Source organism: Lithobates pipiens, unplaced genomic scaffold (genome assembly GCF_037356315.1).
Source record: "Lithobates pipiens isolate NorthernLeopardFrog02 unplaced genomic scaffold, aLitPip1_a1.2 Scaffold_8, whole genome shotgun sequence".
NCBI classification, from domain to species: domain Eukaryota; kingdom Metazoa; phylum Chordata; class Amphibia; order Anura; family Ranidae; genus Lithobates; species Lithobates pipiens.
The window spans coordinates 595270390-595284154 of NW_027507903.1; the positions used below are offsets into that span (position 1 = coordinate 595270390).

The window sequence follows — 13765 nt, forward strand, 5'->3', positions numbered from 1 at the left end:
TTGTGGACAGCCTTCCCAGAAGAGTTGAAGCTGTTATAGCTGCAAAGCTTGGGCCAACTCAATGTTGAACCATGCGGACTAAGACTGGAATGCGATTAAAGTTCATGCTCGTGTAAAGGCGGGCGTTACATTACTTTTGACAATATAGTTAATATTTGAATATAATACATAGAAAAAGGTTTTTAAAGAGTCGTTAATCCATACACATACATAAGTTAATGGATAGTAATTTCCAACATGGTCCAGTGGATGAAGTTCTGGCTTCATCTTACCTTGTCCAGGTATATGATGAGAGTGCCTTTATCACTTGCTCCTTTGTTGATCTCAAATTGTGAAATGTATCGGTCCACTCCATTTTGAAGCTGCGGTATTATAAACCATTCATTAGAAAACCGTTCAACAAATATCATTACAATCCGAAAGGAAAAAAAAAATTATTGATGTGCTTCTAAGGTAAACCTGAAATGTCATCTAATTGGACAAGACAGTATATGACATCACTGCACAGGAAATCGATCACCAAAAAGGTAAGAGACCATGGCAAAGATGGAATATGCCAGCACAATGACTATGGCCATGTGTAGCCTTCACTGGAAGCCTATGTGACAATGGAGGCAGACTATCACAGGAAGTACCTGAACAAAGACCCTCATGATGACACAGGCATTTTTTAATGTAAGCTACAAATGTAAATGTAAGCTACAAATGGAAATCAAAGCCTAAATTTAGTTAAAATCAGTGCAAGGGACATTATTCTGATGTGGCCTTGTGCTGCTGGCTCCTGCATTCATTGGAATCCTCTTCCTTTGATCCCCTTTTACCCCCACCGCTGTAATCTTTTGGTTATGGCGGGGGTTATTGGAGCAAACGGACCTGTGACCTGTTCTTATCAAGAGTGCCTCCTCCACCTCCTCCACTCGTAGATCATGTTTTATTCATAGAAGCTAAAGTATGGCTTTTATGAAGGATTCTACATGATTCAACATAGAAAAGTGAAGTATGAGGATCTATCCTTTGAGTGGTTCCTCCGATCCATGATGAATCTACATGGAAGAATAAAGGATGGTGATTTGTCCCCTGTGCAGTTCCTCTGATCCCTAGGAATGGAATTTGTCCTCAGGTAAATAAATAATTAAATTGTGGAATTTGTTTGTAATTATCCACTTAAGGACCACCTCCTGCACATAAACGTCGGCAGAATGGCACGGCTGGGGACAAGCACGTACCGGTACGTTGCTCTTTAAGTGCCCAGCCGTGGTGGCGCACTCCCGACCCGGTCCTGAGCTCCGTGACCGTGGCCACGGGACCAGCGGACCCGATCGTGGCTGGTGTCCCGCGATCGGGTCACAGAGCTGAAGAACGAGGAGAGGTCTGTGTAAACAAACCTCTCCCCGTGCTTCCTACTGTGGCTGTCACCGATCGTCTGTTCCCTTTTATAGGGAAAGACGATCAGTGATGTCACATGCCAGGCCACGCCCCCCTACAATAAAAAACTCATAACGTCATACATAACACCTACACTGCCCCTAGTGGTTAACTCCTTCACTGCCATTGTCATTTACACAGGAATCAGTGCATTGCTAGCATGGATTGCTGTATAAATGACAATGGTCCCAAAAATGTGTCAAAAATGTCCGATGTGTCCGCCATAATGTCGCAGTCACAATAAAAATTGCAGATCGTCGCCATTACTAGTAAAAAAAAAAATGTATAAAAATGCCATAAAACTATCCCATATTTTGTTAACGCTATAACTTTTGCGTAAACCAATCAATAATCGCTAATTTGCGATTTTTTTTTTACCAAAAATATGTAGAAGAATACGTATCGGCCTAAACTGAGGAAAAAAAAATTTTTTTATATATATTTTCGGGGGATATTTATTATAGCAAAAAGTAAAAAATATAGCATTTTTTTCAAAATTGTCGCTCTATTTTTGTTTATAGCGCAAAAAATAAAGAACCACAGAGGTGATCAAATACCACCAAGAGAGAGCTCTATTTGTGGGAAAAAAAGGACGCCAATTTTGTTTGGGATCCACGTCGCACGACCGCGCAATTGTCAGTTAAGGCAAAGCAGTGCCGAATCGCAAAAGGGGCTTGGTCCTTTGGCTGCAAATTGGTCCAGGGCTTAAGTGGTTATACATATAGCCCACTTGTCCTAAACAGGGGCTACTAGCCTAAATTTTGGTTTTCACTGGGTGGTAGTCAGCCAAGACTAATTGTATAGTTCTTCACTTGGTCTTCCCTAAACTCAACAGCGTTGTGATTTCTCACTGTCACAAGTTCATAAATATCTGGGACAGGCCATGGGCTCACTCTGTTCCCCTGGGCTGAGGTATAGGGAGATGCTACTGGAAGGAGCTCTGCTGCTAAGCCCAATAGCCTCTTTTGGGGCCCTAAGGTCTGCTGAAATGGTCCTGAAGCTGTGCCAAGGAGAAGACCCTTTGCTGAAGAAAGCCAGGAAGAAGGCTGGGCTGTTGCAGGGCCTGGTGACCCACTTGTAGGATGCACTGAATTTAGGAATATGCTTACAGTCTTGCTGGGTTGGCTTAAAGGTTCTGATACTGAGAAGCTGAAAATTGATCTGGATCTGAAGTGATCTGCTATGGTATCTGAGACCCCTAACCCTCACGACTTTAACCCTTTTGCTGCTGGGTCCTTACGTCGTATGGACCTAACATATGAGTGCTTACCAGCCTCCACTTGCCCATCGGAAAGCATGGCACAGTCATGTTGGGTGGAGGTGGGAGGAGGAGAAGGGAAGAACGGACACACGTCTGCTCTCCTTCTTGCAGTGACCCCGGAAAGCGACATCTGACGTCACTTCTGGGTCACGTTCTCGGTGTCCCCAGCTCGCTTTGCCAGTTTAGGATATTTTGACATGCGATCTGCATTGCAAAACATTCAGTGAAATACAGGGGAGACATGCAGGGTCTTTTAGGGTCTTTACAGGGGAGACACGCAGGGTCGTTCATATCGCCAGAGTGAGAGCAATAATTCTATCATCAGACCTCTGTAACACTAAACCGATACCTATAGGGGGCTTTTGAAGTGTTGCCTATAGAATATATAGGGTACTGAAGTTTGATGCTATTTCATGGGCACAAATGATTTTTTTAGGATTTGGCATGTTGTGTATCTATTTACTCAGCGCACCCTCGTCTTTTATATTTTACAAAAATGTGGGTAATTTATTGGGTTTGTTTGCCCTAAAATTCATGTTGATGTGTTTTCTTACTGAAACATTGTGTTTCCTAGACCTTTGTGTCAATATCATGCAACATAAAAATGTGGAACTACTGCTATTTTATTCTCTAGGGTTTCTGCTTTCAGAAAATAAATAATATTTGGGGTTTTGTGTAGTCTTCAGGCCTAAAATGATTTTTTAAATGTGTGCAAAAAACGTAAAAACGGCCATGGCAGCGAAAGGGTTAACCGTTGTGCAATAAATTTCCTTTGTTGGTCCTCCATTTTAGCTATGGCCCTGGGGTGAAATGTTAGCCCACCTCTACCTATGAACATCATATCCTGCCTTTGGAGTGTCATGTGTGTGTGTTTGTGTGTGTGTGTGTGTGTGTGTGTGCGTGCGTGCTACATACAGTATAATCCGTCTATGATCAGCCTAAATATGGCCATTGATGGGTCCGTTTTTTTTTTGAGAAACCAGTGGGTAGAACAAAAAAAAAAAAAAAAACGGACCTGATTCGGTAAATGGGGAAATCCTACCACTGAGCTATTGTATTTTAACAGCGGGGAAACATTTCCAACGTCAGCAGAAGTTTTCCAGCAAAGCGGTTGTACAGCAGTCTATCAGTAGATCAACTTCTGTACAATCACAGGGGGAGGTTTAGACTGGGTTCACAACTATGTGAATTGGATGCCAGTTTCCCTGCATCCAAATCTCATAGCAGGAGAATGACCAGCTCTTTATGGATCGGCTGCGGAGGGCACTGTGCGTCTTTGGCTCCATTTCAGGGCTGAATTCAGGCACAGATTTGGCCCTGAACCACCCCTGAAACGGAGAACGGGGAGACATAGCGTTTGTGTGCGATCCATGGCCGATTTAGGTGTGAACCGAGATAAACTCAACTGGTGCACACAGAATCTGGTGCAGCTGTGCAGAGTAACCAATCACGTAGACCTGTGCACTGACAAAAAATGTGTATATTTTTTTTTCATTAGTTTTTTTGCTTTTTTTTGGAAATTTTAAAATTTGGAAATTTGGAGATCTGGAAACTCAGAAATCTGAAAATCCGAAAATTTAAAAAAAAGAAAGAAAATCAGTAAAATTTCAAATAATAAATAATAATAACTTATCATTAAATTAAAGCTATTGGAATTTCCTTTCAAATTTGGCTGTTTGTGAACGTAACAAATGCAAATTTATCTGAGGTTACGAATTATCCGAAATAACGAATGCCGAATTATTATTTTTGTTATTTATTAAAGTAAAATGTTACATTCCATTTGTTTAGATGCAGAATTCGTTATTTCAGATAATTTGTTCAAATACGTTCACTAACAGCCAAATTTGAAAGGAAATTCTAATACCTATAATTTAATATTAATTATTAGTTATTATTTCAGATTTTCGAATTTTCAGATTTTCCTTCTTTTGAATGTTCAGACTTTCATTCTTATTTTTGGATTTTCAAATTTCCAATTTTTTTAAATTTAGAATTTCCGAAATTTAGAATTTTGACAATTCGGAAATTTGAAAATTCTAAATTCTAAATTTCAAATTTCAGAAATGAATAAATTTGACAAAATTCATTAAAAAATGGATTCGGAACTAAACAAATTGCACATGTCTACCAATCAGCTTCTAACTTCAGCTTATTCCATTAAGATTTGAAAATAAAACGGATTGGTTGCTATGCAGAGCTGCACCAAATTCTATATGCACCAGTTTCAGTAAATCTCCCCCATATTGTCTATACATGGATCGAAATTCAGCCAGACACTGCTGAACTGGTCGCATTTTGATCCACCTGTGGGCAGTTTAAGTCTATTGTGTAAATATGTCATATACTATTTATGCAAATCAAACAGTATAGCTTTATATATTATTATACAGGATTTATATAGCGCCAACAGTTTGCACAGCGATTTACAACATTCGGGAAGACAGTACAGTTACAATACAATTCAATACAGGAGGAACCAGAGGGACCTGCTCGTTAGAGCTTACTATCTATTCTAATATAGATTTTATATACACTCACCAGTCACTTTATTAGGTACACCTGTTCAATTGCTTGGTAACATAAATTGCTAATCAGCCAATCACATGGCAGCAACTCAATGGGTAAGAAAGGGGATTTAAGTGACTTTGAACATGGAATGGTTATTGGTGCCAGACGAGCTGGTCGGTATTTCAAAAACTGCTGATCTACTGGGATTTTCACACACAACCATCTCTCAGGTTTACAGAGAATGGTCCAAAAAAGAGAAAATATCCAGTGAGCGGGCAAGTTGTGTGGAGGAAAATGTCTTGTTGAGGTCAGAGGAGAATGGGCAGACCAGTTTAAGATGATAGAAAGGCAACAGTAACTCAAATAACCACTCGTTACAACCAAGGTAGGCAGAATAACATCTCTGAATGCACAACACATCGAACCTTGAAGCAGATGGGCTACAGCAGCAGAAGACCACACCAGGTGCCACTTCTGTCAGCTAAGAGCAGGAAACTCAGACTACAATTCACACAGGCTCACCAAAATTGGACAATAGAAGATTGGAAGAAGGTTGCTTGGTCTGATGAGTCTTGATTTCAGCTGCAACTTTCAGATGGTTTTTGATGTAAATATGAAAACATGGATCCATCCTGCTTGTATCAATGGTTCAGACTGGTGGTGGTGGTGTAATGGTGTGGGGGGATATTTTCTTGGCACAATTTGGACCCCTTAGTACCAAGTGAGCATCGTTTAAATGCCATGGCCTACCTGAGTATTATTGCTGACCATGCCAATCCCTTTATGACTACAGTGTCCCCATCTTCTGATGGCTCCTTCCAGCAGGATAATGCACCATGTCACAAAGCTCCAATCATCTCACCACTGGTTTCTTGAACATGACACTGAGCTCCCTGCACTCCAATGGCCTCAACAGTCACCAGATCTCAATCCAATAGAGCAGTGGTCATCTACCCTGTCCCCAGGGCCCACTAACAGGCCAGGTTTGCAAGATAACTGAAATACATCACAAGTGATATCATTTGCTGCTCAGTGATTGCTGTATTCTAGTCTGCATCTCCCCAAAGGTAATACATAAAACCTGGCCTGTTAGTGGGCCCTGAGGACAGGGTTGATGACCACTGTAATAGAACACCTTTGGGAGATTCACATCATGGATGTGCAGCTGACAAATCTGCAGCAACTGCGTGATGTCAATATGGACCAAAATCTGAGGAATGTTTCCAACACCTTGTTGAATCTATTCCATGAAGAATTAAGGGAGTTCTGAAAAACTCGGTACTGACAAGGTGTACCTAATACAGTGGCCGGAGAGTGTAAATATTTTTATATATAGTTCTTTCTTTTGAGTAATATAATAGGTGGACCAGGTGTTCTTCAGTGCTCACCCGCTTTAAGTCATCAACATCTGGAGAGTATCCCGTCATCATGGTCACATCCACTATAGACATGGTAAGGTCTTTGTCTCCACGGTACCTGAGAAAGAGAACATCATATGCCTGATTTCATAGGATGGAGCAAAGAACAATGGAACTAATAAATGCAAAGTATAATGACCCAAACAATCACTTAACTAAAAAGCCTACCGTAAACTGAAAGCTGATTGGCTGTTATGGGATGCAGAACATTGCACTAACCTGTTGTTGAATGAGGTTAGTCTTTTGTTTCGGGATCCTTTTGGTACAGCATTTTTAGTGCTGATAATGCGGTGCCAATTATTATAGCATTGTAATAGAAGTAGAATTTTGACATTTTACTAGGAATTAATATTTGTGAAATTGAAGTCTCCATCTTGTCCATTGGTATGAAAGTTTAGACAGATGATAAGGTCAAACTATTCTTCTGAAAAGTGTCTCTAACCATTGAAGATGTGTTCTCCTGTGTTGGGAAGCAAGGCCAGGCTTCTAGCAATGTTTGGATTTAACCGCTTCAGCCCTGGCAGATTTTATCCCCTTCCTGACCAGAGCACTTTTTGCGATTCGCTTTAACTGACAATTGTGTCGTGTGACGTTGTACCCAAACAAAATTGACATCCTTTTTTCCCCACAAATAGAGCTTTCTTTTTGTCGTATTTGATCGCCTCTGCGTTTTTATTTTTTGCGCTATAATTGCGACAAGAGCAACAATTTTGAAAAAAACGCAATATTTTTTACTTTTTGCTATAATAAATATCCCCCAAAAATATATAAAAAAATGATTTTTCCCTCATTTTAGGCTGTTATGTATTCTTCTACATATTTTTCATTAAAAATTTTTTTTACTTTTACTAGTAGTGGCAGCGATCTGCGATTTTTATCAAGCCTGCGACATTATGGCGGACACATCAGACAATTTTGACACATTTTTGGGACCACTGCTGTGTAGTGGTAGTCCTCAGCGCATTCACATCCTCCTTAGCTCAGCTGTGATGGGGTATTATGATCCTTGTGCCCCTCTTGGGGTAAGCCATTCCCAATAGATTAAGTTGCAGTAGTTATCTCCTCTATGGTAAACCACAGGTCATCCTCATGGAGAAAAGAGGTGGGTACTTGGAGTGTAAATTCGGGTGATTTTATCAAAAATGTAAGTTTAAAAACACAACTTGACACAGTCAGGTGTGTGAGCTAGCATAGCTTGGTTGCAGTATAGGAGCTTCAAACTGACGTGCGTTCCACTAACCGGAGCTCTGCAACCGGAAGTGACGTGGATGTGTACCAAGCTCCGCCTTACACTTTCCGTTATAGGACGTCGTCTGAGGCGGTCTGTTCATAATAGGAACAATTGCAAATATCTATTCTTTTAACCAATAATTTACAGTATATAAACAATTGGCTAATTCTATGCAATTGTCCTATTGTCTTGAAAGGGTCTTGGCTTGATGAAACAAATGTAATTTGTTTAGGAAATACACTAATCAAAACGGAATGTTGTTTACCAGACAAATATACTTTGTTGTCCTTATCTGTTAGGCCCCTATCACACTGGGCAGACTTAATTTTCATCAGCCGGGATCTATCTGCTGATCCCCTGCTGATCAGAGCAGAGGGAATTCATAACACGTCTGTGTTTCAGTTTCTGCAGAGCATGTACAGTAGGCGGGGCCTACCCTGCATGTGGAGGTACCTCTTGTGTGCACGATCATCAATGCCCGGGACCAGGTGGTGCTGCGTTCATGTGAAAGTCCCCATTATGGCGGTACCCCGGCTTAGAGATGAGCTGTACACTGTGCAGCAGATAAATATACAGAGTTTCTCAGCAAAACGTGTTGTCCCATGTTACTACACACCTTCCTTGTGTAAGTTGCATTTAGGACAGACACTGCTGAGCCTATACCCTCTCCACCAGTCCATTGTACCTCTGCCACCTCACTCCGAGCACTAGTGCAGACCTCATGCATGCTCCACTTTAACTCCTACAGCTCTCCTGTACCATGCAGCCAGATACATGAGGTCTCTACAGTACAAACAAATAGCCATGCCCTCTCCTATAACTGGTATTTCCAGCAAAGATCACATGGAAGGGAAATGCTAAATTGTCCTGTCTAACAGTATGCCTTAAAAACAGGGGTTGAGTTTGCACATGTTTGCAAATACATGCATAAGCTACAGACCCCTGTCAAGGTACCCCAATATTTTCTGTAGTCCTAATTCTAACTGTGCATCCCCTGTGTAGGCTCTCAAATTTAGAGTTTAGAGAGACTACAGAAAATATTGGGGTGCCTTGATGGGGCTCTTTAGCTTATGCATGTATTTGGGCAAATGTGTGCAAACTAAACAATTGTTGTTAACACATACTGTTAGATAGGACAATTCAGTTGGTTAGCAGGCTGGTCACATTCGGTAAGTTGAGTGGGGAATTTCTCTGGTTTTGTTTTACATGGGGTCTCTGTACCATGGGTTCGGTTCCCCATTGCTTCTTGGGAACCAACCGCTAGTGAGGGAGCCAGTACACTGACCCCCTCACTACCGGAGGACCTGTCAACTGCCAGGTGGCATGCTTATTGACCGTCTGCTCTACACCTCCCACCAATTCATTGTTACCCATAGCAACTCCTCTCTGACTCCAATTCATGCAGAGTAAACCTTTCGTAGCGCCCTTGCTTCTTCTGATATGCCATGTACCACCATGCACCGCTTCACCCCACTTCAGACCAGGCTCAAGAACAGTTCAAGAACTTGCTCAATACCGGACACCGGACACTTTTACTCCCTTCCTTACCAGGCTAATTTTCAACTTTCAGTGCTGTTGCACTTTGAATGACAATTGCGCGGTTATGTAACACTGTACTCATGTGACATTTTTCATAATTTTTTTTAGAGCTTTATTTTGCTGGTATTTAATCACCACTGGGGATTATTTTTTTTATTAAACAAAACATGATCGAAAATCCTGAAAAAAAAACAACTATTTTGTCTAATTTGTTTTGCGATTCTGTGTTTTGAGGTACTAATTAGAATGAAATATTCTGGAAGGCATTGATGCATGTAATGTGTGTTACCACAATGCAAACATTTAAATGGACCTTAAATGTAAAAACTGCAATACCCACCTAAAAATTGTACTCACTGACAATGCATTCTTCTTTAATTCTTAACTGGTCTGTTAAGGCCCAAAGCCTGGTTCTATGCTATGAAATTGTGAATGACCATCCTCTAGCAAAACACTGATGAGGGGCAAGTCTACCAATTGTCTGTTTAAAAGAGATAGCTTACCTGAAACAGATCTCAACAGACATTGTCCCCAAGGCGTTATCTGGTCTTTTAACTGTAAAAGAACAAAAGTGCATTGTGTAAATTATATCAACATATAAAAGAAGGAGGGGGGGAGATATTCAAATAATAATTGAATGAATTTGATAACAATTTACAAACAAAAAGTGACATTTAAAAAATATATTCATATTGAGAAGCCATTATTGAATTCTGAAAAGGCTACGTTATAAATAAACATAAATTGTAGACATATTTATTAGATGCTTTTATTTTTTAGGTATTTTTTATTACATTGGCTACAAAATGACTATTCTGAAAGTACAAGCTGTAACTATGTGCTCAAGTTAACCTTAGAAAGGAGCTAAACTGTTGAAGCCATGTCCCAAAAAAGCCAACCAGTGGACAAAAGACTAGTGACCAGTATTGAAAAAGCAACGAATTACCGGCACAAAAGGTTTCAACAGATTATATGTTAGTTTGCTGCAATCAGGTATAAACGTCACTATGTGAGTAGACAAATTTAATATGAAATATGCATGTAATATGGATTGCGCTAACTATCGCTACAATTATTTATTTTTTTGTTTACAAACTTTTTTATTTGGTACAAAAGATGGTACGAAATATGTAGTACAGTAGTATAAATCAGATCGCAGAAAGTCCAATATTCACTTGAGCATATAACATACATATGTGGTATAAATAACTTTCATTGACAATAATAAAAAAAAAAGGACGAGTTCTTTTATTTTTATTTTTTATTTTTTTTATTTTTTTAGTTCTTTTGGGGGTAAAACTTTCGTTATAAAGGTAAGCAGCTAATTTTGAAGACTAGATATGGGAGCATTATTCAGGGTTTAAAAACTAATTTCTATATTCAAACCAGGGATCCTATTTTTTATTGTATATATGCATAGTGTTTTGAACAGAATGAAATATTTTCTCCATTAAGTTAATGTTCAGAATCCTCGTCTTGAGATGTATTAGTGGAACTGTAGATGATTTCCAGTGATATGCAATTAACCAGTGGACTGCTACACATATAGTATGGATTAATCTCATATTATGGGTGGGGAGATCTGTAATGAGAGAGAAGAGGAGGCAATTGTGTAAGGATAAAACTATGTTTTTATTTGAGATTTTGGAAGCGAACTTTTCTAATTGTTTCCATATATGGGTGATCTTATCACAAGCCCAAAAGATATGTGAAAAAGATCCTATGGAGTGGCATTCTCTAAAGCATGTGGGGGAGGAGGTAGGGAAGATGGTGTGGAGTTTAATTGGGGTGTAGTACCATCTAGTAAACAATTTTAAGGCCGTTTCTTTAATGGCAACAGATTTAGTGCATTTATGTAAATTGTTTATACAGACACCCCAATTAACTGTAGTGTACGAGAAATTTGTCTCTTGTTCCCACTTAATCATGTATGGGAGCTTTTTTATGTCTGTAGTATTGGATAGGTTGAAGTATACTTCAGAGATAAAGCCGCGTTTTCTTTGGGTTAATCTGGCTGACAAGTAACATAACCAGAAATCAGGGAGGCCCAGTCCTCCTTGTCTTTAGGATCTATATAGAATTAATTTTGATAGGCGCGGGTGAGAGTCTGACCAAATGAATTTATTAATATCGGATTGGAATTTTGTAATCAGTGCTTTATTAAGTCTGATAGGGAGAGCCCTAAATAAATATAGAATTTTTGGGAGTAGCGTCATTTTAATTGCTGTTATCCTGCCCAAGAATGAAATTTTATATGATTTCCACATTTTTAATGTTGCTCTCAGCTTATGTATCATTGAAATGTAATTTTTAGTCCCTAAATCAAGAAAATTAGGAGTAAGGTGAATACCTAGGTAGGGGAGAGAATCTAAAGAATAGGAAAAATTGAACGAGGTAAGTAGGGTCTTCCAGGTTTGAGGTTGGGATATTTATTGGCATACCCAACGATTTAGAAACATTAACTGTTAAACCTGATAGAGATGAGAAAATATTAAGAGTTTGTAAAAGGTTGGGTAACGCTTCCAGAGGTTGGGAGAGGAAAATTAACATGTCGTCTGCGTACATGCTTAGTTTATATGTATTATGTGTTGTGGAGTAACCCTTAATACCGTCATGTAGAAGGGTAGCTGTAGCTAATGGTTCAATCGCTAGTGCAAATAATAGTGGGGAAAGGGGGCATCCCTGACGTGTTCCTCTACTAATTTTGAAAAAATCTGAGTTGCAGCCTGGAATTCTTATTCTAGTGGAGGGGTTATGGTAAAGTGCATGAAAGGCGTGCACAAACGCTCCATCGAAGCCATATCTCAGAAGGATTAGATCTAAAAATTTCCAGGAGACACTGTCAAATGCCTTATTAATATGCAGGCTCAGCATTAAAAGGGGTCTAGAGCATAGGTTTGCATCCTGTATAATGTTTGTGACTAGTCTGATATTATCAGTAATTTGTCTTCCCGGGATAAAGCCAGATTGAGGGGGAAATAAGTGTGGGAATGATTGAGGAAAGTTTACTGGCAAGGAGTCTACTGAAAATCTTCAGATCGTTGTTTATAACCGAGATTGGTCTGTAGTTTTGTGGTAGTGTGTGATCTTTATTTGGTTTTGGAATGAGTGACATATTGGCTAATAATATTTCCTCTGGGAATTGTTCACCTTTTAGGATCTTATTGAATACTTTAATAAGGTGGGGAATTAGAAGTTGTTGATATTGTTTGTAATATAGTGACGTAAAACCGTCAGGGCCTGGAGCTGAGTTTTTTTTAAGGGATTTAATAATTTGAACTAGTTCATCTTCCGAGCATTTAATTGGGGGAAAGGGATATTATTCAACCAGGAAAGTGAGGAGGGAGGGAGTGGGAGATTAGGCGATGAAAGAAGGTCAGAGTAAATTTTTTTAAATATTGAGAGTATCTCCTGAGGGTGTGTGACCAACTGATTTGTGTTATTTTTAAGTTTGTATATATGGGTAGGTTTTATAGATTGATTAAGTTTACAGGCAAACATTGTAGAGTAGGAGTTACTGGAAAGTAGGAATTTGGCTTTTGACAAATGGAGAGCTTTCTCTGGTTTAAATGTTAGTAGAGCGTCTAATTTGTTACGTTTAGTTGTGATTTGTTTAAAGATATTTAGGGTCGTGTGTGTGTTTATGGTCTTTTCTAACCTCACCCTATTACATTGTGCCGCTCTTTTAATAAAATGACCTCTTATCACGGCTTTATGTGTTAACCATATTGTGGAGGGGGAGATATCAGGAGTGACATTGGCTGAGAAGTACTCTTTAATCTCAGATGCTAATTCTAGTTGATGAGCAGGGTCTGATAACAAAGAATCATTCAGTCTCCATGAATACGGAGTAGGGGCAAGGCCTATGAATTTGGTGTTTAGGGTGGCAATATGGTGATCTGACCAAGAGCAGGGGTGTATCTCAGCATTCAGCGCGTTGGCTAGTATTATTGGAGTGCAAAAAATAGAATCTAAACGGGAATATGAGTCATGTGGGTGTGAATAAAATGTATAATCCCTTGCACCTATGTTCAACGCTCTCCAAGAGTCAATCAGTTGTAAGTCATTAATATGGGAGGTGGTAGTTTTAGAGAATGTTCTGGAGTATTGATTTTGTTTGCTTCTATCAAGGTGTGGTTGAGGAACTGAATTAAAGTCTCCTCCTAAAATGATATGAGGGGAGTGATATTATTGTAATATATTAAAGAATTGTGTGAAAAAAGTGGTCTGTGTGTCATTCGGAGCGTATACATTTGCGATTGTGATATTTCTACCAGCCAACGAACCTTTGATAATAATAAACCTACTCTCTTGATCTTTATAGACCTGATGGACTTCTATGGGGAAAGAATGATGAAAGAATATTGCAACACCTCTGGT

At 39.4% G+C, this 13765-nt stretch overlaps 1 protein-coding gene across 1 annotated transcript in view; it reads right to left on the minus strand.

Moving 5' to 3' along the window:
- The window catches only part of LOC143961250 (complement C3-like), a 351241-nt gene that overhangs the window by 25899 nt on the left and 311577 nt on the right, over window positions 1–13765 (minus strand). The window contains exons 33-35 of the mRNA XM_077470486.1: window positions 9889–9940; window positions 6586–6673; window positions 273–362 (exon numbers count right to left, since the gene is read on the minus strand). Coding sequence (XP_077326612.1) covers window positions 273–362; window positions 6586–6673; window positions 9889–9940 — 230 coding nt within the window. The remainder of the gene's footprint in view (window positions 1–272; window positions 363–6585; window positions 6674–9888; window positions 9941–13765) is intronic.